Source organism: Myxocyprinus asiaticus, chromosome 5, assembly GCF_019703515.2.
Source record: "Myxocyprinus asiaticus isolate MX2 ecotype Aquarium Trade chromosome 5, UBuf_Myxa_2, whole genome shotgun sequence".
NCBI lineage: Eukaryota > Metazoa > Chordata > Actinopteri > Cypriniformes > Catostomidae > Myxocyprinus > Myxocyprinus asiaticus.
The window spans coordinates 47,216,750-47,244,714 of record NC_059348.1 but is presented as its reverse complement, the minus strand read 5'-3'; the positions used below and the strand labels follow the sequence as shown (position 1 = coordinate 47,244,714).

The 27,965-nt window shown below is 40.4% G+C and overlaps 1 protein-coding gene across 4 annotated transcripts in view; it reads right to left on the bottom strand.

Moving 5' to 3' along the window:
• Positions 1-27,965, bottom strand: part of LOC127440353 (calmodulin-regulated spectrin-associated protein 2-like) — an 84,518-nt gene that overhangs the window by 24,019 nt on the left and 32,534 nt on the right. For 3 of the 4 annotated variants that reach the window (XM_051696894.1, XM_051696892.1, XM_051696893.1), the window contains exon 4: positions 16,483-16,560. In XM_051696894.1, the coding sequence (XP_051552854.1) occupies positions 16,483-16,560 (78 nt within the window). Of the gene's footprint in view, positions 1-887; positions 4,790-16,482; positions 16,561-27,965 lie in introns of those variants that run through there. The other variant, XM_051696895.1, reaches the window with a different exon arrangement.

Genomic DNA, 27,965 nt, shown 5'->3' with positions numbered 1-27,965 from the left:
GTTGTTGAATATGGGTTGAGAAATTCAGGAGGCAAAATTCGAGGATGATATCCGGGAATGCAAGGACGATCAAATGAGCGTCGATGTAATCCATCTCTCTCTTGGACAATCGCAAAGCAATGGAAACAGCTCAAAGTAATTTTAAACAACTGTGACAACAACATTGTGAAAACACAATAAGGTATACTTTAGGCATATTTATTATAATTTTTCATTAATATGTCTTGAAGAAAAGATCAAATTAATCAGTAAATTGGATCCTTCACCTAACAGCAAATTTCATCAAGAACCTAATTTCACAATCATATGGGCAAAGGACATTGATATTTACCAGTGAAAACAAATACTCAAACTACCTAATTTTAACTGCAAGTCTGCAAAAAAATAAAAAATAAAATAATAATAATAATGATAATAATAATTGTAGTCGAGATGTATTAAATAATAAATCTAAAAATAAAAAGATATATTTCTATACGTCTGTTAAATGGTTGTGAGATCAAAAATGGTTGAACATTTATTTACCCATTTTGTTTCATGTCTTGACTGTTTTATAGTATTTATTATAATTATATTTCACAATCTCTTGCACATTTGTAATAGTGCTGAATGAAAATATAGTGAACTTCGAATGTACAACACACATTCTGTACCTAATTGTTTATATTATCAGTCTGGATTGCTTGAGCATGCCTTTGCGCTTTTTAATATTTTAATCAAAATGCTGGATAGTCTGTTTCATGTGACATCACTGAATGACAACGCTGCCTTTGTGAACAAAACACAAAGACAGAGGGGAACAGAGATATAACACTTGTTGTCTGTGCACGTGTCAAATACAGTATATACACTGATCAGACACAACATTAAAACCACCTTCCTAATACCGTGTAGGTCTCCTTCGTGCCGCCAAAACAGCTCTGACCCGTAGAGGCATGGACTCCACAAGACCTCTGAAGGTGTCTTGTGGTATTTGGCACCAAGATGTTAGCAGCATATCCTTTAAGTTCTGTAAGTTGCGAGGTGGGGCCTCCATGGATCAGAATTGTTGATCTTGTTGCAGCACAGAACATTGCTCAGAGCATCACACTGCCTCCGCCGGCCTGTCTTCTTCCCATGGTGCATCCTGCTGCCATCTCTTCCCCAGGTAAACAATGTACATGCACCCGGCCGTCCACATGATCTAAAAGAAAACATGATTCATCAGACCAGGCCACCATCTTTCATTGCTCCATGGTCCAGTTCTGATGCTCACGTGCCCATTGTAGGCACTTTTGGCAGTGGACAGGGGTCAGCATGGGCACTCTGACCGGTCTGCAGCTAAGCAGCCCCATACGCAGCAAGCTAAGATGCACTCTGTGTTCTAACACCTTTCTATCATGGCCAGAATTAAGTTTTTCATCAATTTGTGCTACAGTAGCTCTTCTGTGGGATTGGACCAGACGGGCTAGCCTTCGCTCCTCACGCACATCAATGAGACTTGGGCGCCCATGACCCTGTCACTGATTCACCGGTTGTCCTTCCTTGGACCGCTTTTGGTAGGTACTAACAACTGCATACCGAGAACACCCCAAAAGACCTGACGTTTTGGAGATGCTCTGACCCAGTCGTCTAGCCATCACAATTTGGCACTTGTCAAAGTTGCTCAGATCCTTATTCTTGCCCATTTTTCCAGCTTTCAACACATGAAATTCAAGAACTGACAGTTCACTCGCTGCCTAATATATCCCACCCCTTGACAGGTGCCATTGTAATGAGATAATAAATGTTATTCACTTCTCCTGCATCCGTCTTGACCACTTTGTATCTGGACACTTGTCCAAGTGCCATGCTCGTTTGATAGAATGTGGGCGTTTTTCAAATGGTTAACGCAGCTAGACAGTGGTGTTACCACAAGACATAAGCGGCCATGTCGCCATGAATATTGGGGTACTTTCAGTCTGAGCCAGCACTGAAGTAGTCTCATCTGCAGTAATCTCAGTGGGGTGACCGCTGTTGCAGAGGCCATGAGGTCCAGGGCTTGTTGAGAAAGCTTAAATGGAAACGTTTTTCCCAGCTTGAATATGTTCAAACACCGGTGAGTGGAATGAAAGCATTCTTCTGTCAAGCGCGGCATCATAGAGACTTATGCCGAGTTTACACTACACGATTTTAGGACCGATTTTCACTCGCCGACAGTTTTGTGGAGATCGCCGACAAAAGCCAGAAATCATAGGCAAATCAGAGCTCGCTCCCATGAGCGACGAACGAAATGTATGAATTATCAAAGACGCGATCTGAGAGAGGTGCCAACGCGTTGCCGATGTCAGCGAGATATCTAGCATGTTAAATATCTGGACCTGTCTGCGATTCCAAATCGTGCAATGTGAAATGTGTTTTGCCTGAATACAACTGCAGCATTGACCTACAGTCAATGAGAGAGCAAAAAACGGGGCACGGGAAGTTTCAGTGGGAGGAGTCCTGATGTACCTGCAACAGAACATCAACTAGCATGGCTGCGGTATCAAGAAAGTCTCACTGGACCGAAGAAATGGAAGAAAAATTAGTGGAACATTGGCAGGAGCACCGGTGCCTATTTGATGTTTCCTCTGAACTGTATCACAACCGGCTGGAGAAAGAGAAGAGTTGGACAGAAATTGCCAATTCTCTTGGACAGTCAGGTAAGCAAATAGGTAGATTTCATATTGTAACCAATAAAATATATGATGCCTTTACACATTATGTGAAGGCGATTAAAAACATACACATCATATTCTGAAATGCATAACATATGATCATGAATTTGTTTTCGTATCTCATATTACTTCTCGCGTGTACTCTGTTGTGAAGCATAATTTGGAGTCCAGGCAGAGTCGTCGGAGATTCGTCAATAGTGAAATGTTTTGTAATGTGTTCATCCCTGTCGCCGATTCCTCATGTAATTTGAAAACCCTACGACTTCCATGACAAGACAGACAGTTGTGTAATATGAACGGTACCACAATCCGACATCTCTGAAAGTCGTGTAGTGTGTAGGAGACATTAGTTGAGATTCATGCCCAGGAATGAAATCTGATGGCTGGGCATTAACATACTCTTTGACAAATTGACTTTCAATCCCAAACAGGTCTCTGTGTTTGCAAGCGTGTTCCTCTGAACAAGAGGTCTGCTAAGAGCAACCAATCATCGAGGTAATTCAAAACGCAAATGTCGCTCAGCCTCAGCGGAGCGAGCGCCGCATCGACACATTTCGGGAATGTGCGAGGACCCAGGGATAAGCCAAAAGGCAGGACTTTGAACTGGTAAGCAGTCCCCTCAAAGGCAAATCTCAAGAATGGCCTGTTATGAGGGGCTAAGGGTATGTGAAAGTAACCATCTTTCAGATTGATCGATACAAACCAGTCCATAGGACAAACGTGAGACATAATTTGTTTCTGAGTAATTATTTTGAACGGAAACTTCATGAGTGTTCGGTTCAAGCATCTCAGATCCAAAATGGGATGTAATCCTCTGTCCTTCTTGGTGACTAGAAAATAACGGCTGTGGAATCCGCTGTGGGCATTGTCCGCTGATGCCATCTCTATCGTGTGTTTTGTGAGGAGATTTAATATCTGTTACAGTGGAGGACATAACGGCTGAAACAAGGTGGCAGCCTTGGGAATCGTAGCAAGTAGTCGCGCTCGAGCACGTAGCAGAACCTCATATCCGACTCACAACAGCAGGGAAAGTGAGAGGGCTATTAGGCGATATTGAGGCATTTAAAATCTCTGCATTGCAGCACAGCGTCAACAACAGTTCAAACAGGCATTTAAATTATCTGTGTCAAGACACTAACTCGTTCCCAGCTCGTAGCGGCGGGGAAAGCGAGATGGCTATTAGGTGACATGGAGGCACCTAACAAGGCCGTCTCCTGGCATGTTGCCAACCATAGTCAAAACAGGCCGAACCATCCTGCGTTACAGAGGAAATGACACACTCTGTTCCCGGCTCGCAATGGAGGGGGTTAACAGGAAGCGTGTTTAATAAGCACAGCAAGGCGACAGTGCCAGAGACTTGAACTCTCACTGAATAGGGAGCCATAATACGCTGTTCTGGAAGAATGGCACGGGCAGCGAAACTCTGAGGCACGCCAGCATGGTGAACACTACGGTAAACGGTAAACGTCTAACCTGAGCGCATACATGTCCACCAGTGACAAAGTATCCCTGACATAAACCACTGTGAACGAATGCAGCATGCCAGAGCCGTCAATCGCCACGGAACAGGTAAGGCTGCCACTAATACATGTCCACTAATGTAGCCCAGTGACAAAGTATCCCTGACATAAACCACTGTGAACGAATGCAGTGTGCCAGAGCCGTCAATTGCCACGGAACAGGTAAGGCTGCTGTATATGGAGAAGAGGAGGGGCGCAGGCTCAAGCTGGCGAAAATCACCCTCAAATACTCCACGCTCTGTGTCCCATCCTCGTTAGATATAGGGAGGAGGGGGACGGTGTCAGCTTCCTCAGAAGCAGGTTACGTGCTGAAGGACTATGACGGGAGGAGAGGGGACCGTCTTCGGCTTTTAGATCTAAAGCGAGGGGCGAGCAAACCTTATCGAGTTTTTCATGCGGCCACCAAAAACACAATCAAACTTGGTGAGCGCTGTGTCAGTGTGAGCTCTACTCAGGCAATCGCAGCGCTTGTGTTGAATGGGCAAAGACACTTGATGTAGAGGAGAGGAGAAATGCAAGGCATGAACCAGTCATAAATCCTCCTCAAATCTCCATGCCCTATTCTCCGTCCTCACACACTTCCCTCTTGCAGTTCCTCGGAAGCTGCAGAAGGAGTATAGCGGGAGGAGAGGTGGATGGCTTCGGCTTTCAGAACGAAAAATGAGCCGAGAGCAAGCGTCTTGTGAGATTTATGCATTCACAGTGAACACAATCAGCCTCAACGAGCGCCGTTGTATGTAAAACAGCGAACGTGCCCACCAGACAGAGGGTTTTCATGTGCTTGTGGACACATTTTCAAAACACCATCTTTATAAAGACGTTGTTAAGCAAATGGCTCTTTTACGATTGTGCACAGTATACAAATACACATTCAAACACAATCAGGCTGTAACTCTTGTTAATGTTACAAGCTTACAGAAAATCCAATACAACCCAATAATTCAAAGGATACTTTCCTTTGAGGCCCAAAGGCTGCAGAATAATCCGTTCATTGTGAAGCGGTGAAAACTGCGAAGATGTCTCATCTGCCCGCTGTCCCACAACAGGGAAATTCCACACACTGCCGTTCAACTGTGAATATAGTAATCAGCGACCACTGGAGCACCACAGGGGGTAGAAGAAAACTCTGATCCACCCACTGTGAGACGTGCAGATCTTGACGGCGATTCTAGTAGAGACAAATTCAATTTTCGTGCAGAGAAAGAGAAAGAGATTATCGGCACCCTGAAGGAGAAAATTCTGAAGAGATAGCGCTCTGCACCGCTGACATGCGGGCGTATATTAAAATTGGCAAGATTTTAAAGAGTTTCAGAGATTGGCTATGCCTGTGAGGATAACCCCATATGTCAATTATGATGCAGCATTCATGACTGAATTGACTTCAACCACCAATTATTCATTCATTTCGAAAAACATTTATTGAAACATTTCTATGAAAAGATTTAGATTTATGATCATTAAATAAATAACATATATAACTGTTCTCATGAAAACCTTCACTCTGAAATAATAACATATACTGTAAAAAGTATATTAGCTAGCATTTGTATTATCTTTTTAGAAGCTATGGTGTTATTAATCATTTTAGGGACTGTTATTAATTTTCATCTCAATTCACGCAGCTCAAGCGGGGATATCCCCAACAATATGCCCGGATTATTTTAATACTTTCCTTCTTGATTGTTCTTTTTGAAAACATTGCTAGTTCAATGTTAATGTCTTTCCGTAGCCTATCATTTTTTTCTTCTCACATTTTCATCAAGATTAAGTTTCAATTAAAATAATTTAATTATCATCATAATCTTTAAGCTCTAATGTATGATGGAACTGAAGTTAGGTCAATTAAGCAGTTTAAAAGTTATATTGAAATTTAACAGCATAGCACTAACTGTTTATCACACAGTTATAGCCTATGTGTTCATTGTTATGTGACCATTTTCATTTTTGTAAAGCTTGATTAATCCTTTATAACAATTAATTCCAATGAAAAAATATTTGTTAACATATAAGATTTATATATAAACCTCTGAAATTACAACTAACCTTTACCTGAATCTGTGTTTGCATTAATCTCAGAAAATGTTGTTTTCTCAGGTGCAAATCTCACTAATAATTCCACAAATTGACATCAGCCCTAAACGTGCTCCAAGTGATCAAGGGTTTAGGGTGTTCCAGTTAAACACATTGCATGGGTTCCTCCAGTAGTGGGCACTCACGTAGCGTAAGCAACGACGTACATCCCAGTCCACAAGACGGAGGGAAGTTAGTGCGGGAAAGGTGTAAAAATTTGAAGTGGAACACAGCCTAGGCCATGCGACTGCCACGTGTGTGTTCTGATCTCTTGCTGTGGATTATTTATCACTTTTATGGACTAAATGTTGTCACCTGGGGGTAATTTTCTTTTGACTTTGTTGCTGTAGCACTGCTATCATCACCACCACTCTTCTTTTTATAAACAGTACGAGTACTGTATCAATGTATCAACGCACGTGCTGGACAGGGAACCCAACCTGCACACTAGAGGCCACCGGGCCAGAGTGAAGCCAAGCCAAAACAGGGGAGTGGCCTCTCTCTGTTTGTCTTCTAGACCTAGCTGACACCAGGCTTGGGGAGTAACGGACTACTTGTAATGGTGTTAGGTAATTAAGATACAACAATTAGGTAATTGTAATCCGTTACAGTTACATTAAAAACCATCGTAATCAGATTACAGTTACATAAAAAAAATGGGATTACTGTCAGGATTACAAATTTTAATTTCTGACAAAAGAAATAGTGAATTTTCCTGACAAAGTGATACAGACAGCTGTTTGTTTAGTGAGATATGGTTTAGATGCACGTTCTCTTCGGGTTCTCTCTCATGACTCACTTGAGTCAGGAGCACCTCCTACTGTTGCATGTGCAAATAACACCTGTCTCACATCAGCACTCTGCTCTCGAGGCAAACAGCTGCTTCATCACGATGACCACGGAAGCACATGCATTATTCGCTCTTTAAAAGAGAAAAACGAAGCAACATTAAAGTTCAGTGGAATTTATGCATTCCAGCTGTGAAGATGCTCTCATTATCCAAGGACCTGAGAAATTGAAGGTAATAAAAGCCACACAGAAATCACATTAGCTAGGTTAGCTAAAATTTGTTAATATTAAAATATGTTAAAATGAATTTGGCGGGAGCAGGAATAGCTGCCAATACTGACACGATTTGCGCATCATTGCTGGTACGGCATAGAAATCCCCTGGCTGGTTTGCATGGTTGCAAATGCAAAGTGTACTATATTAGCTAGGACGTGCTGTATGTTGTTCTGTTCCGTATTGAAACTGAAAAAATTAGTCTTCCACCAGGTGAACAGTACTTAAACCTTAATCATTTAAGAAAAAAAGTTCTGAATACAACAACTGAAAAATCAACTGAAAAAATTTAAAACTTGCTGACTTTCTCTCCTTTTTCACCTCTTATGATTTTGCATCCCTGATCATTATTAACAAATCCAAATTTTACACATAAATACCAAATTAATTGAAAATGTGTTTTAAGTTGATCAAATTCAAATTCTTTAATTTGCTTATCGAGCAAACAGGTCTGTGGATGATGCAGTCAACATAGGATTGCATCAAATCCTGCAACATCTGGACAGACCAGGGACATATGCAAGGATCCTTTTTGTGGACTTCAGTTCGGCTTTCAACACCATCATCCCAGATATACTTCAGAATAAATTACATCAACTCTCTGTTCCCATGTCTATCTGTCAGTGGATTACCAGCTTTCTGACGGACAGGCAGCAGCTTGTGAGACAGGGGAAACTCACTTCCAGCACCTGTACAATCAGCACTGGTGCCCCCCAGGGATGTGTGCTCTCCCCACTACTCTTCTCCCTCAACACCAATGACTGCATCGCCAAGGACCCCTCTGTCAAGCTCCTGAAGTTTGCAGACGACACCACTGTCATCGGCCTCATCTGAGATGACGATGAGTCTGCATACAGAAGGGAGGTTGAACAGCTGGCTGTCTGGTGCAGTCAAAACAACCTTGAGCTGAACACGCTCAAAATGGTGGAGATCATTGTGGACTTTAGGAGAAACACCCCAACACTGACCCCCCTCACCATTCTAAACAGCACTGTGGCAGCAGTGGAGTCATTCAGGTTCCTGGGCACTACCATCTCACAGGACCTGAAGTGGGAGACCCACATTGACTCCATTGTGAAAAAGGCCCAGCAGAGGTTGTACTTCCTTTGCCAGCTGAGGAAATTCAACCTGCCACAGGCGCTGCTGATGCAGTTCTACTCTGCAGTCATTGAGTCTGTCCTCTGCACTTCAATAACTGTCTGGTTTGGTTCAGTTACGAAATCAGAAGACTACAAAGGACAGTTCGGACTGCTGAGAGGATTATTGGTTGCCCCCTGCCCCCCCTTCAAGAACTATACACTTCTAGAGGAAATAGGCTGGAAAAATTATTCTGGACCCCACTCATCCTGCCCACTACCTTTTTGAATTGTTGCCTTCTGACCGACACTTCAGAGATCTGAGCACCAGAACCGTCAGGCACAAGAACAGTTTTTTCCCTCAGGCTATCCATCTCATGAATAGTTAAACTGCCCCATTGAGCAATAACTATGTGCCATACACAGTTTAGTCTTTCTTATATTTATCCAACTCACCCAACCTCTTCTGCCATTTCATTCCTCTAAATAAAAATAAAAAAATAAAATAAAAATAAAAATATTTGCACTGTACATAACAGATTTGTATTTGCACTGTACATAACAGATTGTATTAGATTTGCACTACCCATGTGTATGTGTGTATGTATGTATGTGTGTGTCTGTATGTATGTGTATAATTATTTTTTATTTTTTATTATTATCTATGTCTTGCTGCTGTTTTTGTATTGTTTTTGTATGGTTGTACACTGAAAGCTCCTGTCACCAAGACAAATTCCTTGTATGTGTAAGCATACTTGGCAATAAAGCTGATTCTGATTCTGATTCTGAAATCAGCCATAAACTGTTAGCTGGTGATGTTTGATTTTGGATCATGAGCAGCAGAGGAAAGACACTCTCCAGCATTTAATTATAACAATACTAATGATGATGAGGATGATAACGTGTGATCTACCTATTGAATACAGTCTGAAGTTAAAGAATAGTGCAAATTACAATTGCCTATACACACTAACTGCAACGCATGGTAGAATTATACTTTGCAGTGTTTTTGAATCTGAGGTATATCCTGTCAGATTTAGTTTAATGTTAACCAAGACATAATTCAGTGCATCTGTTCTGATTATATCTGCTTTATGAGAAATCTTCTTTTTCTGTAGCAGACAAAGAACTCACCTGATTTGTTAAAAAATACTGAGTTGTTCAACATTAACAGCTCATTTTCTGTTTTCTTGGTAGGGTGCAGTGTACATGTTTCTCTTCCTTAGATATAATAACAGCTACAATAGTACTCATAATATTACTCACACATGTTCTGCTTGCATTCAAGGCATAATTGAAAGTTTTTGAGATCATACTGATTTTATCTTGACTTTATTTACATCTGTGCCCTTGTGGTAATCCAAAAGCAATGACATGCAATCTGATTACATTACTTTCATATTGCTGTAATTGGATTATATTACTGATTACATTTATTGTTAAAGGAATAGTTCACCCAAAAGTGAAAATTTGCTGATAATTTACTCACCCTCAGGCCATCCAAGATGTATCTGAGTTTCTTCATCAAAACAGAATTTAAGACTTTTAGGATTTCATTTCAGGCCTCCTCCTCTAAACAATGCAAGTGAATGTACTCCATTTTTTGATGGTCCAAAATGCATATTTAGAGTGCATTAAAATAATCCACACAAATAAATTTCTTCTGAACGCAAACGATTGATTATTTTGAGAAACAAAACAATACTTATATACACTACCAGTCAAAAGTTTTGAAACACTTACTCATTCTTTATTATATATATATATATATATATATATATATATATATATATATATATATATATATATATATATATTTTCACATTTTAGAATAATAGTAAAGTCATCAAAACTATGGAATAACATAAATGGAACTATGGGAATTATGTTGTGACTAAACAAAATCCAAAATAAATCAAAACTGTTTTATATTTTAGCATCTTCAAAGTAGTCACCCTTTGCCTAGAATTTGCAGAAATGTACTCTTGACATTTTCTCAACCAACTTCTTGAGGTATCACCCTGGGATGCTTTTTAAACAGTATTGAAGGAGTTCCCATCTATATGTTGGGCACTTAGTGGCTGCTTTTCTTTATTATTTGGTCCAAGTCATCAATTTCATAAACTTTTTTTTTTAATAAAATTTTGGATTTATAATGAAATAAATTAATATGGTGGCACAATTATATTTTTGTCTACAAAACTATTTCAAACATTTAAGCATATGCCCTCAGATCAAAAGATTTTTACGATCATGGGAAACATTTCGGTAAAGTGTTTCAAAACTTTTGACCGGTAGTGTACTTTTTAACAACTTTTTTTACAAATGTTAGCTTCTGTACATCTCTGTGATGCGCGCTCATGAGAGGGATGACGTAAGCTCGTTGGTAAGGTCACGCGTCACGTGGAGGAGGAGGCAGGAAGCGCATCATTGTTTACAATAGAAACTTGCACAGAGCACAGACCAAGTGCCGTTCCACACGTCCAAAACAATTTCAAAACAATATAAAATATCATTCCAATAATCTGATGTCCGAGTGAGTAAAACAGCAATTTTCATTTGGTAAATCCTTATAATAACTATCTGTAACGGATTACATTTAAAAAGTAACCCTCCCAACCCTGGCTGACACAAACATCCTTCCATCCATTATGGTTAGGACTGACTCCCACATTATATTGCATCACATAGGGACAGTTGTGTATGGCAAGCCGATTTATCATTAAATGCATGACTAGTCATAATTCAGTTTTGACTAGTCATCCTTGATATGCAATTTTGACTAGTCAAAATACACACTGAAGATATCTACAATGCTGTATTGGCTAGTCATAATATACATTGAAGATATCTACAATGCTATTTTGACTAGTCACATATTTCCATTGGCTTACATTGAAACACTAGTTTTTACTAGTGGAAATTGTGATTAAAGATATCTACAATCATATCTCTAATTGTATTCTTCCTAGGAACCTTGTAATTAGAGATTTCTCTAACTGAATTATCACTAGGAAGTTTTATAAATTTATAAATTGTATATACTGTATCTCTCATTTGTTTTTGACAAGTCAAAATTCAAATTTCAGATATCTTTAATTACTTATAATTAAAGGTATCCAAAATGCATTTTTTTTATTTCTGAAACTAAGACAGTACTAGTCAAAATACCATTGCGGATATCTTGAATTGGATTTATGATTAGACAGTATTTAATAAGAGATATCTTTAATTTGAATTATTACTAGTCAAATCTCACTTAAAGATATCTATCATGTATTTATAGATATCTCAATTCGATTATTGACCAGGAAGATCTTTCTTTAGAGATTTCTGCAATTAGCATATTAACTAGGAAGAATTTTAATTGAGACATCTTGAATCAACATTCTTACTAGTTCAAATTACTTTACAGATATCAAAATTGTGTATGCAAATTGCCTCTTTGCTATGTCCTGCCTTAACATTTTCAAAAACCAATCCAACCCAGGAAATGGTTGATGTCTGTCATTTTGTCTGATAAAGAATGGATCATTGAATGTTAGCCAAGTATGTTTTTTTTTTTTTTTTTTTTTTTTTACAGAATATTACTGTCAATACAGTACAATACAATCTAATGTATATTTTATATACATATACTATATATACTATTTTTATTGTATAATGTGTATTCTATATTGTGTGTATGTGTATTCTATATTGTGTGTATTGTATACTGTACATTGTATATTAATATTTGTATATTGTGTTGTGTGTAATTATGTGTATATTAGATATGTAAATTGTGATGTGTAAATCTGTTTATTGTAAATTGGTATATGTCTCATCACTGTCATGACTGCTATGTTGCTCAGAACTGTACCGAAGACTTTCACCCACTATTGCACTTGTGTATATGGTTGTGTGATAATAAAAGTGATTTGATTTGATTTGAAAATAAATAAAATAAATAAAAATAAAATAATAATGAACAATGTTGATGTATCAGCCCTCATTCCCAAATAAACTCAAATAAAATCAGAAGGGACCCCTACATTTTGTACATTGCACATTGCAAGTCTACAGTGGGTTTGCAATTAACCCTCTGGGGTCGACGGACGTGCCGGCGCGTCCTGCTGGATTTTTTCCTCATAACAGCGGAAACAACTTAAAATACTCCATCATTTTTGGGCATACAGATAAGTGTAAGACATCATTAGAGACTATAAAGGGTCTGCTTTTATTTGTGTACACTCACAATAACAACAAAACTTGTGCTTTTGTAAAATAAAGAAAATAACAGGGTGCGCTTTAAGCCGTCTCTGTCTCCACGAGCATCTTTCTGAAACACGTCACAAAAATGAACTGAAACTCTGCGAATATTTATCACACAAACATGAAACATATGTCTAAAGAAAGCTTAATATGTCTACTTTTAAATAAAATAATTCATATTTAAAACAAATATTCTCCTGCAATGTAATCTGTATGAAACAAAGCGATGTACAGTTTCTCCTGGCTCAGCTTAATATCGCTAATGTGATCACACCCACCAGCAGAGCGCACTATTCATACAGTAATGTATTGAGGCGATCAATGCAAATGGTTAACGCCCCCAACAATGCCTTAAAAAGCATCAAGTTCATTCACTTTTTTGCGCGTTTGGAAGATGGCATGCTACACAGGGGAGGAAGCTCCTGGATAGTGACAAAGAGTTCACGTTTTCCTCAAAAGATGAGAGGGAATCCGACAATGAACGTTTGCATTTTGAAGAGCGACTTGATCCACCCAAGGATACAATTTCAGATGAGTAAGTCATTTAGTTTTACTTACATATTAGTTGACATGTTATTTTATATAAACATATACATATTTTACTAGTTGGACTATTTCCAGACTTGCCAACCAGGATTCAGAGTATTGAAATTTGAAATATGTCTTAATAGGCAAGTTTTAGTTACATTTAAATATTGTTTCGGCAAAAGCAGGTATTTACATTGTATGCTGTATGATATCAATATGATATGTAATATGATATAAAAATAATATGCATGTTTAGATTATATTTTAACTAGTGTTTATGCTGCCTCATTATCATCAACAAAGCTTGTGCTTGCAAATATCTGTTCGGGTGTAAATGTGTAAAATGTGCTGTAAATATGCCCATATTAGAAAATCTGCATATTAGAAAGATTTCTGAAGGATCATGTGACACTGAAGACTGCAGTAATGATGCTGAAAATTCAGCTTTGATCACAGGAATAAATTGCATTTTACAATATTTTCAAATAGAAAAGTTATTTTAAATTGTAAAAATATTTCACAATATCACTGTTTTTGCTGTATTTTGGATCAAATAAATGCAGCTTTGGTGAGCAGAAGAGACTTCTTTTAAAAACATTAAAAAATCTTACAGATCTAAAAACTCTTAAACAGTAGTGTAGGTCTAAAGTTTTTAAGTAAAGTCTTTATGTAAAGAAAATGTATAGTCAGATTACTTCTTTTAATTTAAACTTGATTTTGTGAATAAGCTACAAACAACACATTCAATCATTAAGTCTCCTCACATTCATTCTCTCTCAGGGGAGGGGTCTTTGTCTCCTCAGGTGTGAATCACATCAATATACATGATCATCCACGCCTCCTCGCATATGGCCTTTCTAACACTAAAAGTGAATTACAAAAGTTAAATAACTATATTGTTTTGTCTGAATGTGTGATCAGGATGGTTTTCACATCATTTTTGTAGCAAAAACTCTAGGCTACAAGATCCAGTTCTCAAAAGTCTTGTGAACAAATGTTTAGTATGTGATATATGGCCTTATTTCAGTGACTTAAAATTTTTGTTTTTTCAAAAACCACGCATAAACGTTATTTTCAACGTTATTTTCAACATACATGTTGTTCACATATTATTGTAGCCCAGTTTGTGCTGAATACAATGTTATCAGACTTTAGCCATTAATATGTTTTTAAGCAACTGAAAAAAGCACAAATGTCAAGGCATGTCAAAACTTCTCCAGGGCCCAAAACACCCTCAGACCCCAGAGGGTTAATTATTAGGAGGGAATTTTATTGAACTGTGTCTCATCACAACACTGCAGTACACCACTCTAGCTGTTACACACTGCCATCATGTGGTCTATAACATTAATGCCATGGATAAACCCATATTGGCAAATAATACAAAAGCATGAACTACATATTACTGTATTTCATATATGTATTAATTCAGAATATAGGAGTTATAGTAATTATAGTATAGTACAATCATTAATTAATAGCTATCTACGATTCTGAAATGAAAGAATGAGACTATCTTTTTAATTGACTGTCATTTTCAACTGTTTAAATGGTTAGGAATCGTGGGTGCCTTAATTCTGAAGCAGTAAACCTCTCTATCATGCATTTATTTGCCCAATTTCTCATATTGCATACATCTTCTATAGATTGCATAATACATTCAAAAGATCACTTTGTGGTTGTCTGTCTTTATTAAACATGTACACTTTTAACAATCACTTTGCTACACATGGTAAACTGGAGACATGTTAACATATATAAATGCATCTATATTGTTTAAAATGTTGTCAAGCATCCTGTTAATCCAGTAGCAATAGCAGCAACAGTGGGCTACTTACTTTCACAGCTCTTTGATTAGCACTACGCTACCGGTTAGCAACAGGAAGTAAGGAGGCAGAGCTTCATGAAGAGTTATTGCACATCACGTCAACGCCACAGATTGACTAAGGGTATGTGCAATTTATATGTCTGAAAATATAATTTTTACTAGTCAGAACTGAATTACAGATATCTCTTATTATCTTTGTGTATGTGTGATGTGTCTGTTGACGAAATGTGTGACGTGTCTGTTGACGAAATCTGTCCGTGTCTGTGACGTTATGTAGATATCTCAAATGGAATTTCGACTAGGTGTATAGATGTATACAAAATGTATTTACAGATACCTTGAATGATCTTTCTTACTAGTGATATTATAATTGCATATATCTCAAATTATCATTCTGACTAGTCAAATTATAATTGTGACTTGTCAAAATACAATTGTAGATATCTAAAATATAATTATGGAATGTCAGATAAAAGCTTTAAATTCCAAAAAGGCTTGTTGATGTTTGTATGTTTTTGTTTTCAATTCATTTGTTAAGGTATTGTTTATATACTGGCACAAATTGATAATCTGAAGAGCCGATCTGCTCAGTGGACTTTGGTGTACATAGTTCACAGGCACTGTGCATTTTTAGATGTAGCCTATGTGTTCCTCAATACAGTGCTTTCACTGTGACTGTATTTCAGTAACGACAAGCTGAAAAACAGAACCCATAAAGACAAAAAGCCCAAATAAAAGACTCACACTGTAAGTACATTTCAAGTTTCATATTTGTCCAATGTAGAATAACATACTTATGCATAGACTGTCGCTGCATTTTCAAAATAATTTCTCATTCATATCCTGGAATTTCTTAAAATATTATATATTTTTTTAAATATTACATTGCATTTCAGAAACATTGCAAATGAAATATTAAATCTATTTATGAAATGCCTTTAAAATGCTTTAATGAAACTATGGAGTGAATGTTTGGGGGAAACTTTGGTAGATTGCCCCAAACATCCATGCTGATTCAGCTGTACTATAAGGATATGCATAACACTTTTCCTCAAGACAAATTAGAAATTGACTAAATATATTATGTAGCCTTGTACCATCTTTCCAGTAAGTTTGCTGCACAACACTTTTTTTTGGGCATAAATTTAGTGTCATCTGTCTGTGCAACAAGGTGCCTTGCATAAGATTTGTTCAGGTGTGTTGTTTAAACCAGACAAATAATTTACATTACATTGTACAATGAAATATAATTTTAGCATTTCCATTTCCTCAAAACTTCTTAAACCCTGAAGAGTCATAAAATATTTTCAAATTAACAGGGTAACCCTAACCCTTTTGTACTACAAAAAAAACTTGCATTCATTCATTCATCTCCCAGCTTCCCTGTGTTATGGCCGAGTGGGTCTAGTGCCACCATCCGGCAATCATTCAATGTGGCAGGCTCAAGATTGTAATAAATATCACCTCACCTTTTGAACTGTGCAGAGTTCTCCTGTATCTTTAATTCTCTGTTCTTGGGCCAAAAGGTTTCTAAGATGTTCATTTACCTGCATTAGAAAATGAACATATGTAAAATAAGCATGCACCCATTGACACAATAGCACAAATAAGCACACATTTATGCACAACTATTTAATATTGTTCTGTCAGACAGTTCATATTTTATTTACATCAAATTATCTACATTAACAGGATTGTAAGGACTGTGCCAGGGACCATAAACTTTTAAAAAATGATCTTCCTCTTTTTGTATTTTGTATTCTTTCTTTTTTTGTTTTACACCAGAAGCTTAAAAGAAAGCTTTAAAGGAAACCCCCACAGACACAGGATATTAGCCTTCAGTTGATTTACTGACAATAAACAGGTGTGAAGAACTGACTCAGAACATATACATGAAACATGTAGAAAAACACATGCAAACTTGATAGCACATGCAAAAAGTTGATCTACTAATGTAGGTTTCTGAGGATTGTGTCTTTCAGATGTGTAAAATAGCTCGTCTTGGCTATTTTTGCATGCTTCCTTAAACGAATATTCAATTTACAGGCATGCCTCCATCATATGCAAAATAAAGGTGGTGGCGCTGAAAAATTTAATTGCACGAGCCATTTCAGAAATGGTAACTGAGAGAACAAATGAATATGACTGAAAGGCAGTTATTTATATGTTTCATGCTGTGCATCATGCTGTCATTGTGGCAAAATAGAGACTTAAACAACTTAACAGACAATGATTTCTATTTTGATCTTAGAAGCAACCTTGATGATTTTAGTTTATAGCATGATGCTAATTCAGCTTGTGCAATTAATTAAATTAAAATCAAAAACATAATATGATATTAGAAAAATTAGAAATGTAGAAATCAGGCAATTATTTTAATATCTTTATTCATTTGAGTTTTTTTTCAGTATGTCAACAATGGGTCAAACGACAGAACTTCCTCATCAAGAGATCATGTTCATTACTGTTTAACTGAGGTGATTGAAGTGGATAAAAAACATGAAGACAAGTTGTATGAGAAAGATGTATCTGGGAAGGAACTAGTTTGTTCCCAGACTGTGACGATGAGGAGGGTGGGGTGGGGCCGTGAGGACACACGCCCGGCCCTGAATCGAGCTAATCAGCCAGGAGGGGGATAAAGACGAGCCGGAGGCACCAGTTTGGGAGAGAGACTCCGGTTCACGGCTTCCCAGAAACGCCGTCATGTAATCCTCGGCCAGCTGGAATGTTTCCTCCAGCGATGCCGGACGGTGGCACTAGACCCACTCGGCCATAACACAGGGAAGCTGGGAGATGAATTGATCCAGTACCACCCGATCCACGATGTCTCGAGCGCAGCGGGGTCCCTCAGCCAGCAACCATTTCCGGCAGGCATCACGGAACTGCTGTGCCTCAAGGAGCGGATGTGTTGACAGCTCTGTCTGGGGCTCCAGCCGACCCGCTGCACGATGGCTTTCTTCAGGTCGTCAAAGACGTGAGGTTGGCTGATGGAAGTTGTTGGGCCGCAACTTGCGCTTCCCCAAAGAGTAGTGGCAGCAATCAGGTCACCCACTGGTCAGGCGGCCATCTTCACACCTCGGCCGTCTTCTCGAAGAGGTCAAGGTAGGCTTCGGGATTGTCGGCAGGCCCCATTTTGACTAGGGTTACCGGTGGGATGGTCAAGGTGGGCAGTAGCAACCCCCTCGTGGGTGATCAGGCTCCGGAATGCCTGTCGGTCCTCCGCTTGGGCCTGGGGCAGGAAATAGAAATGCTGTTCCTGCTCCAGCCGCAGCTCAACGAGGGCTTGGTACTGGTTCTGCTGGATGCCAGCGAGGGCCTTGATCACTTTGCCCAGTGGTGAGGATTCCATGACGATGTATCTCCTCGATCGGTTCCCGGGTTTCGGCACCAGTGTGAGTGGGGTAAGGCTGGCAAGGAGGCGGCGGGAACCAGCTAAACAATCAATATAAACTTTAGTGACACAAACTCAACTTAAAACAACATAAAACACATAGTTGTACACACGCACACACAGTGGCCATGTGTGACTCTCTCCCAAACTGGCACCTCCGGCTCGTCTTTAACCCCCTCCCAGCTGATTAGCCCAATTCAGGGCTGGGTGTGTGACCTCATGGCCCAGCCCTGCCCTCCTCCTTATCATACAGACCAAATGTCTGCAGGAACTTTGAGTTAAGCATGGCCTGGCTATTGGTATTATCAGCTTTCTGAACATTCCCGCAAACAGCATGCCGAGGCCTGTCAAGACACAACAGTGGAAAATGAAGACAAGGTTACAACAGAACAAACACAAAAAACTAGAAATAAAAACAAAAAAAGCCCAGCTCACGGCACAGCAACTCCCTGCAGACAACCTTCTGGAGTACGAGGACCTAAAGAAGGTGTGGCGGTGGGGGCATGGTTGAGCGCCGGCTTGTGAATGGAGAGTGAGAAATGAGAATGGTAAGGATCATCACCTGGCAATGATTTTCTCTAACAACTGTTTGTCACTGCAGTGAGAGTTGGAGATGGATTTAAGAGCAAGCCGGATGCCAGTGAGGGAGAAAGAGAGTTACCACACACACCCTGAAACTATGTTAAGCTGTGTGCGCTGAAAAGCGAATTTTGTGTTATAAAATAAATACCGTCTGAGTTGGATTCGCCCTCTCCCACTTCCTCCTTGCAACCCCATTATGAACTTTGTTACACTGGTGCTGAAACCCGGGAATTAAGGAAGAACGGCGCCACGAATGCCTCACCTCTGGAGGATGTTTTCAAGACCCTTGCCAGCATCCACCACACACAACATCAGGCCCTCCTCGAGCTGCGCACAGAACAGGAGCAGCGGTTTACTGTGCTCCTCCATGCCCAACCAGAGGACCGGCAGGTGCTCCGGAGCTTGCTGCACCAGGAGGGTGCTGCCACCGCGACCCCGGACCCCGCAACCGCCCTGCTCCTCCCCATGTTCCGCTAGTCAAGATGGGCCTCCAAGACAATCCGGAGGCCTTTCTGGAGCTCTTTGAGTGGATGGTGGGGGCCTGCGGATGGCCGAGGTCCCAGTGGGTGGTCCGGTTAATACCACTGTATTAACTTGTGGCGCAGCAGTTATCAATGGAGAACCTCCTGGTGTATGCATACTTGAGGAAAGCCATCCTGCAATGGGTCAGCCGGACACCCGATCAGCAGCGCCAACGCTTCCGCTTGCTGACCATTGCCAAGCACGGCCACCCGTTTGCCTTCGCCCAGGTGGTTGCTGGCTGAGCAACGCGACGTCGGAGCTGTGATTGACCTGGTGGTACTGGAGCAGTTTATTGCTTGACTTCCGAGAGGGACGGCAGAGTGGGTCCAGTGCCACTGCCCGGCGTCGCTCCAAATGGCCATCCAGCTGGCAGAGGACCACATGGCTGCGTATTCAGGAGCCGGCGAGCCCCGAGATCCATCTCTCTCTCTCTTTTGTCTCCCCTCCTTCCCCTTCTTACCATACTGTTTCCCCTGCCCCCTCTGCTCTCACTCCCAGGTTGGTGGACCCGCTGCCACGGGCGTGGGTGTAGAGCCTGGGCCGGTCTGTTGGAGCTGGGGGAGCCCAGGTATTTCCGGGACCAATGCGATGATGGAGGTGGGGACATTGGTTCGGGTCACCAACGTGCCTCAGGCCACCCCCGATCGAACTGGGACATACCACATACCCATGAGTATTAAGGGGGGTACATACCAGGCCTTGGTGGATTCAGGTTGCAGCCAAACCTCCATCCATCAATGCCTGGTTCAAGATGAGGCTGTTGGAGCTAGTCACAAGGTTAAGGTAAGGTGTGTGCATGGGGATATCCACAATTATCCTGTAGTGACTGTGAAAATTCAATTTAGGGACAAAAGTATAGTGTCAAGGCTGCGGTTAGTTTCTGCCTCACCCATCCGCTAATTTTGGGCACGAATTGGCCGGTATTTACTATTTTATTGAGGAAAATTGTGCAGATGGGTCCTGTAACAGAGCATCTCGGTGTGGGATTTGTGATGTGCTGGCTGGGGAGGTAGAGTCGGGGCTGTCTACATCAGCTCTGCATCAGGATGAAGTAAGGGAGGGGGAAATCTCAGCTTCCCCTGCTGGGGATTTTCTTCTGGAACAGATGCAAGACAAGACTTTTTTTATTCACGCCTTTGACCAAGTGAGAGTAATTGATGTCAAGAACTTCAGCCAGACATTGCACTCGCATATCCGTACTTTTCTATTATAAATGACCGGTTGTATCTAGTGATGCAGGACCCTCAGACAAAAGAAGATACAATCCAGCTGTTGATACCGAAGAGCTGTCGAGAAATGTTATTCCAGATGGCTCATTATAATCTGATGGCAGGTCACTTAGGACAGGGAAAAACACTGAACCATCTAATGGCCCATTTCTATTGGCTGGGTATTCGCGATGATGTCCGCAGATGTTGTGCGGCATGCCATGAATGTCAGCTGGTGAATCTGCCGGCCACCCCAAGAGTGACATTGCACCTACTTCCATTGATCGTGGTCCCCTTCAAAAGAATTGGCATGGACCTTGTCGGGCCATTAGAGCAGGTGGCATGCAGGCATCGCTTTGTGTTGATTCTGGTGGACGACACAACATGATATCCGGAAGCAGTGCCTTTGCGCAACATCTCAGCACGTAGTGTTGCGGAGGCACTCTTCAGGATAATCTCCCGAGTGGGGATTCCAAAAGAAATCCTCACTGATCAGAGCACGACGTTTATGTCACGTAAACTAAGCGAATTGTACAAATAATTGGGGATTAAATTGATTCAGACCAGTGTTTACCACCCCCAAATGGATGGCTTGGTCGAATGATTTAATCAGACATTAAAGAATATGATTTGTAAGTTCGTGCACGAAGATGCTCGAAATTGGGACAAGTGGCTCAAACCCCTATTATTTGAAGTTCGTCAGGTCCCACAAGCCTCTATGGGGGTTCTCCCCATTTGAATTATTTTACGGACGTCGACTGGGCGGCATGCTTGACATCCTACAGGAAAATTGGGAGGAGGGACCTTTAAACAGCAAAAACGAAAATTCAATACGTTCTTGACCTGAGAGCAAAACTCCACACACTGGGGCAATTAATTTGCTCCAGGCTCAAGGACGTCAAAGCCGGCTGTATAATAGGGGTGCTTGGCTACGGAAATTTGCACCAGGAGATAACGTTCTTGTATTACTCCCTACATCGAGCTCTATATTACTCGCAAAGTGGCAAGGGCCCTTTGAGGTCACACAGCGAGTCAGGGAAATCGATTATAAGGTAAAACGAATCGATAGAGGCAGAGCATGTCAGATTTACCACCTCAGTCTCCTGAAACTATGGAGAGAGGCGGTCCCCATGACTTTGGCAAAAGTTAACTTAAAAGCTACCAATTGAGTCACCCTGGTCACTTGTGGAGTCCACCTCTCACCGTCACAAGTCACGGAGATTGCCAGGTTGTAAGGAGAATTCTCCAACGTGTTCTCGCCTCTTCCCCGTCGTACGAACTCTACGAACATGAACACATTGAGCACCACATCGAAACGACCCTAGGGGTAGTGGTATGCAGTTGTCCCTATCGATTACCCGAACACAAAAGAAAGTGGTTTGGGAAGAATTAAAGGTCATATTGGATATGGGGGTAATAGAAGAATCCCACAGTGACTGGGCCAGACCGGTGGTGTTGGTTCCGAAGATTGATGGCTCAGTCCGGTTCTGTGTGGATTATAGAAAAGTCAATGTGGTGTTTATATTTGATGCATACCTGATGCCTTGCATTGATGAACTGCTCGATCGGTTTGGTGTGGCCCGTTTTTATTCGACACTGGATTTGACAAAGGGATACTGACAGATCCCCTTAACTCCAATGTCCCGTGAGAAAACTGCGTTTTCTACACCGTTTGGCTTACACCAATTTTTGACACTTCTGTTCAGTATGTTTGGGGCTCCGGCTATGTTTCGGCGACTCATGGACAGGGTCCTCAGGCCGTATTCCGCTTATGCCACTGCCTATCTGGATGATATAATTATCTACAGCAATGATTGGCAGCAGCACATGGAGCATCTGATGGCTTTCCTGAGATTGCTGCGACGGGCGGGACTCACAGCACACCCAAAAAAGTGCACAATTGGAAGGGTGGAAGTACGGTATCTGGACATCCACATGGGTCGTGGGCAAGCGATTGTGGCCTGCCCAAGATCCAAGACCAAAAAGGAGGTGAGACAGTTCTTGGGGCTGGCTGGCTATTATCAGAGGTTTGTGCCTAAATATTCTGACATCTCTAGCCCGCTGACTGATCTCACTAAAAAAGGAGCACCAGATCCGGTCCAGTGGACAGAGTCATGCCAAAAGGCTTTTACGCAGGTGAAAGCTGCACTTTGTGGTGAAATGTTATAACACTCTCCTGACCTTTCTCTCCCTTTTATTTTGCAGATGGACGCGTCAGACACGGGGTTGGTAGCAGTATTATCCCAGATGGTGCAGGGGAAGGAGTGCCCCATGCTGTCCATTAGTCAAAAGCTCTCTGGGAGGGAGACTAAGTATAGCACAATAGAAAAAGAGTGTCTGGCTCTCAAGTGGGCCATCCTCACCCTCAGTTACTATCTGCTTTCACCCTCTGTTCAGACCACACCCTGCTCCAGTGGCTCCACCGAATGAAGGATGCCAACACGAGGATCACCCGTTGGTATCTAGCACTCCAACCTTTTAAGTCCACGGTGGTCCACAGGCCTGGGGTGCAGATGGCTGTCGTGGATTTCCTCTCCAGAAATGGGGGGGGGGGGAGTCGGGGGCAGGCCGGACGGTCCCCAGCCTGAGTCGGTTGGTGGGGGTATGTGGAGGTGGGGGCGTGATCAAGTGACATTCGGCAGAGAGTGAGGTAGTGGAGGGATGCAGTAAGGATCATCACCTGGCAGTGATTACTTTTAACACCTGTTTCTCATTGCAGTGAGAGCTCTAGAGGGGTTTAAAGAGCGTTTGAGTGGGCGAGACGGGGAGGAGAGCTATACACACTCACAGACGTGGGATTCGCTGAAAAGATGCTGGAAAGCATGTGCTTGTTTTTTGGTTTGGCTTAATAGAACTTTACCTGTGTTTCCAGATTCACCGTCTCCTGCTTCCTCCTTACGCACAAACTGGAAAGTTCCCACAAGGGAAAATTTTATTTTTGCGAGATTATAATCTAGATAGAACAATAAACATGGGAGAAGATTCAATGGATACCACTGACACTCAATGGAGCACTCCAACAGAGAACTTGAAACCAAATGAACCTTTAAGGGTGCCGCATTCTCAAGAGAAAAATATGTTCAATACAGAGGTGTTCCGGTGTGCTGCTGGGCGCACTAATGGAACCATACACTTTGGCATAAATATGTTCATGGTGAGATCATTGGAATCAAGGTTTACAACAGGGGCACCATCATTGATCACTTTAATCAGGGCATTAAATCATACTTTGAAGGACACACAGATGACGCAAAGGGATGAATCAGACAACCATGCTTTGTAGAAGTGTTGTGTCCTTACAGCACATTATCTGGAATGAGGACAATCAGTGGAAAAAAGCAAAGGAAAATCACTTTTCATAAGAGATGGAGCAGCAACCCAAGATGTCTATAAAATCGGTAATCCACTTACAATCTGAAATGGCTCAAATAAATACACAAGTGAAAGTTCTGGACAACAGGATAAAGGAGTCAGAAAAGAGACCTGGAAGCAAAAGAACATCAAATCAGGGTGAAAAGAGAAAATGTATTTTATCATTTGGAGGAAGCTGCCTTAGTTATTATCATTACTATAAGGCCACCCTAAACCGCTCCAGCACCTTCAGTTCATGACAACATTGAAACTGTTCTGTGTACTGGACTTTGATCCAAACTCTGCAGTAAGTGGGTCCTGCCAGTACTACAGAGAAGTATGAATTGCAAATCTTCACGCACCAAGCCAGTTCCATGGGGATCCAGGAACTGTCACGAAAAATCTAAATTTGTACAAACAAACAAGCTGGGTGTCTTGTAACGGAAGAGAGGACCTCAACACTGAATCTGACAGACCACTCCAGCCAAAGGAATAGTTAATGCACAAAGCGGGAGAAGTACAAGATATTAGCTCTTTCCTCTGCAACCCTGACACTCTTCCAAGAGGAAGATTCTTAGTTATATTTCTTCTCCTTTCCACTGTTGAAGCCATGAATGATCCAATCTTTGACACATTCATGTCATTTGATAAAAACCTTGGGGGTACAGAGAGCATTCTATGTATTTGCACATTAGATGCTTACTTTAAAAAATGGAGGGATTTCATTCAAGCCAGATGTGAACAAGACATCAGTCAGCAGAGTGTATATGACATGGAGCTCAGTGAAATCAATGGAATAATATTGAAACTGGGAGAAAACAAATGCTGAGAGACTTCTTCTATCCGCTGAAGGAATTTCAGTGGTTTTCCAACAGAAGGATAAGAACTTTATGCCTTCTCTTGATGTCATTGAGTATTATGAGGATAGTACAGAATTTCAAGAGTTCAGACTCAAAAGAGAAGCTACAGAGGGGACAAAATGAAATGGTGGAATTTCTACTTCTCTGATAAAAGTACAGCAAAACCATTCATAAAACGGGACAAATATGACCAACTCAAACATGATCGAATCTAAAACAAAAACAAGCACATGTGTAATGCTAAATCTATTTCATTATCCTGGTTGTGGAGGCACCACTCTAGTCATGCATGTAATGTGGAATCTGAGAAAGGATTTTCGTTGTGCGGTACTGAAGGACAACCCAGTTTCCAATAATAATGTAGCACAAGACCTCACGGAAAACACCAGGACTTTTGTTAGTTGATGACTCAGAGGAGACAGAAAACACAGAGGAGCTTTCAACACTTTACACAAAAAAATCTTGATTAAATATGTCCCAGTGCACTTGTTGTTTTGAATTGTTTGCATTCAAATAACCCGAAAGCTAAATTCTCAAACAGTGTCATTGAGATTCAGTACATCACAGCAACACTGTCTAAAGAAGAAATGGATGCCTTTGAAATGAAACTTAAGGAACTTCAAGAAACTCATGAAGAACATTTTTACAGTTTCATGATAATGAAATCAAACTTCAGTCAAAAGTATGTTACAAATGTTGCTCGTAATGTTCTGAAAGATTTTGATATTATTGGAAGAAAACAAGCACAACTCCTCAAATCTGGCATTACTGAATCCCTATGTGGCTGAATCAGCTATTTCTGTGTCAGGAACACAACATCAGCATCCAGAACTTTATTATCTTGCTCTGTTGGTGCCATGGCCTGGAAAAAAGTCTCTGACTCACGAATAACTACTTATGTGGAAATGATCAAGGAATCCTCCAGAAAGCAACTCTTACACATTTTTTTACACACTGAGTTAGAAACTCAATTGCCCACTTCTGTCTGGGAAAGTCAGAAGGTTTAGATTGACTGGTTTCTAAAGCTGCTCTTGACAGTGCATTTAGTAAAGTCAAGACAAGAGACTGTAATGTTCTTTGGCAAAATGCAGACATTTTCAAGGAACCGTGATTAAAGACACGCTCCTCAGAGCATCATGGCATCATTGAGCATGATGAGCTTTGTGCTGAGTATGGCAAACTGAAGATCCCTGTGTGGCCCACCTACCTTGGTGGACTAAGAAGTGGTCACAGTATAGAGAGAGTGACCTTCTACATTGGCTTTGCTATCGATGGTCCATTTGCCTATGACATTCAGTGTGTGGACAGGAAGATCAACACATGAACCTATCAACTGCATGTAAATATTCTTTGAGGGAGAAAGAATAATCTTCCTAACCAGAGTTTGGATAAGAATTGTGAATTGTGTCTGTGAGGCTGCTACAAATAAATGCTTTTGGATGTTTTATAATCAGTTTTGTTTTAGTACTCTAAGTTTAGAAGCAAAATCTCCAATGATTACAGTTATGTTATACAATATGTTACAAATGTAATCTTATGTATCACTATGTGTGTGATGACATGTAATGAGATGTCACTTTTTATGCAATAACCTAAAGGACGGTCACTCTGATGAATGTTTGCATTTTGACATTTTGTCATTATTTGGCATATTTTTCATTATAAAAATAGAAAGTATTATCCAAATAATATTTGTCAACTTAGTTAGTCAGTGTTTTTCCTTTTGCTTTTCTTGTTTTGGGATTGTTTGTAGTGTAGTTGTTGTTTTATTTTACATTAAACATTGTTTTTGGGATTAGTTGAAGAGTAGTTGTTTTGATATTAAACATTATATTATATTTGTTTTATATTTTGATATTAAAGAAGGAAATTAAAATGGCCACATTTTTGTTAAGATAAATGGAAAAACAATATAACATTGACATGTACCGAGGTAAAAAAAACGAAAACAAAAAACAAAAACATAGCACTGGCAAGTTAAAAGCCACAATAATTTATTACTTTGTAAAGAGAGATGTTTCACTTGTCACTTCTTTGTTATTGTTTAAATATTTTTACTAGTTTATATACAGAACACTTCATAATGCATGACAATTTACAGTTAAAAAAAATACAAAGCAAATCAAATAAAAAAAAACTAAAACAAACCAAATCCATATACAGGTGCATCTCAATAAATTAGAATGTCGTGGAAAAGTTCATTTATTTCAGTAATTCAACTCAAATTGTGAAACTCGTGTATTAAATAAATTCAATGCACACAGACTGAAGTAGTTTAAGTCTTTGGTTCTTTTAATTGTGATGATTTTGGCTCACATTTAACAAAAACCCACCAATTCACTATCTCAAAAAATTAGAATACATCATAAGACCAATAAAAAAAACATTTTTAGTGAATTGTTGGCCTTCTGGAAGTATGTTCATTTACTCTATATGTACTCAATACTTGGTAGGGGCTCATTTTATTTTAATTACAGCCTCAATTCAGCGTGGCATGGAGGTGATCAGTTTGTGGCACTGCTGAGGTGGTATGGAAGCCCAGGTTTCTTTGACAGTGGCCTTCAGCTCATCTGCATTTTTTGGTCTCTTGTTTCTCATTTTCCTCTTGACAATACCCCATAGATTCTCTATGGGGTTCAGGTCTGGTGAGTTTGCTGGCCAGTCAAGCACACCAACACCATGGTCATTTAACCAACTTTTGGTGCTTTTGGCAGTGTGGGCAGGTGCCAAATCCTGCTGGAAAATGAAATCAGCATCTTTAAAAAGCTGGTCAGCAGAAGGAAGCATGAAGTGCTCCAAAATTTCTTGGTAAACGGGTGCAGTGACTTTGGTTTTCAAAAAACACAATGGACCAACACCAGCAGATGACATTGCACCCCAAATCATCACAGACTGTGGAAACTTAACACTGGACTTCAAGCAACTTGGGCTATGAGCTTCTCCACTCTTCCTCCAGACTCTAGGACCTTGGTTTCCAAATGAAATACAAAACTTGCTCTCATCTGAAAAGAGGACTTTGGACCACTGGGCAACAGTCC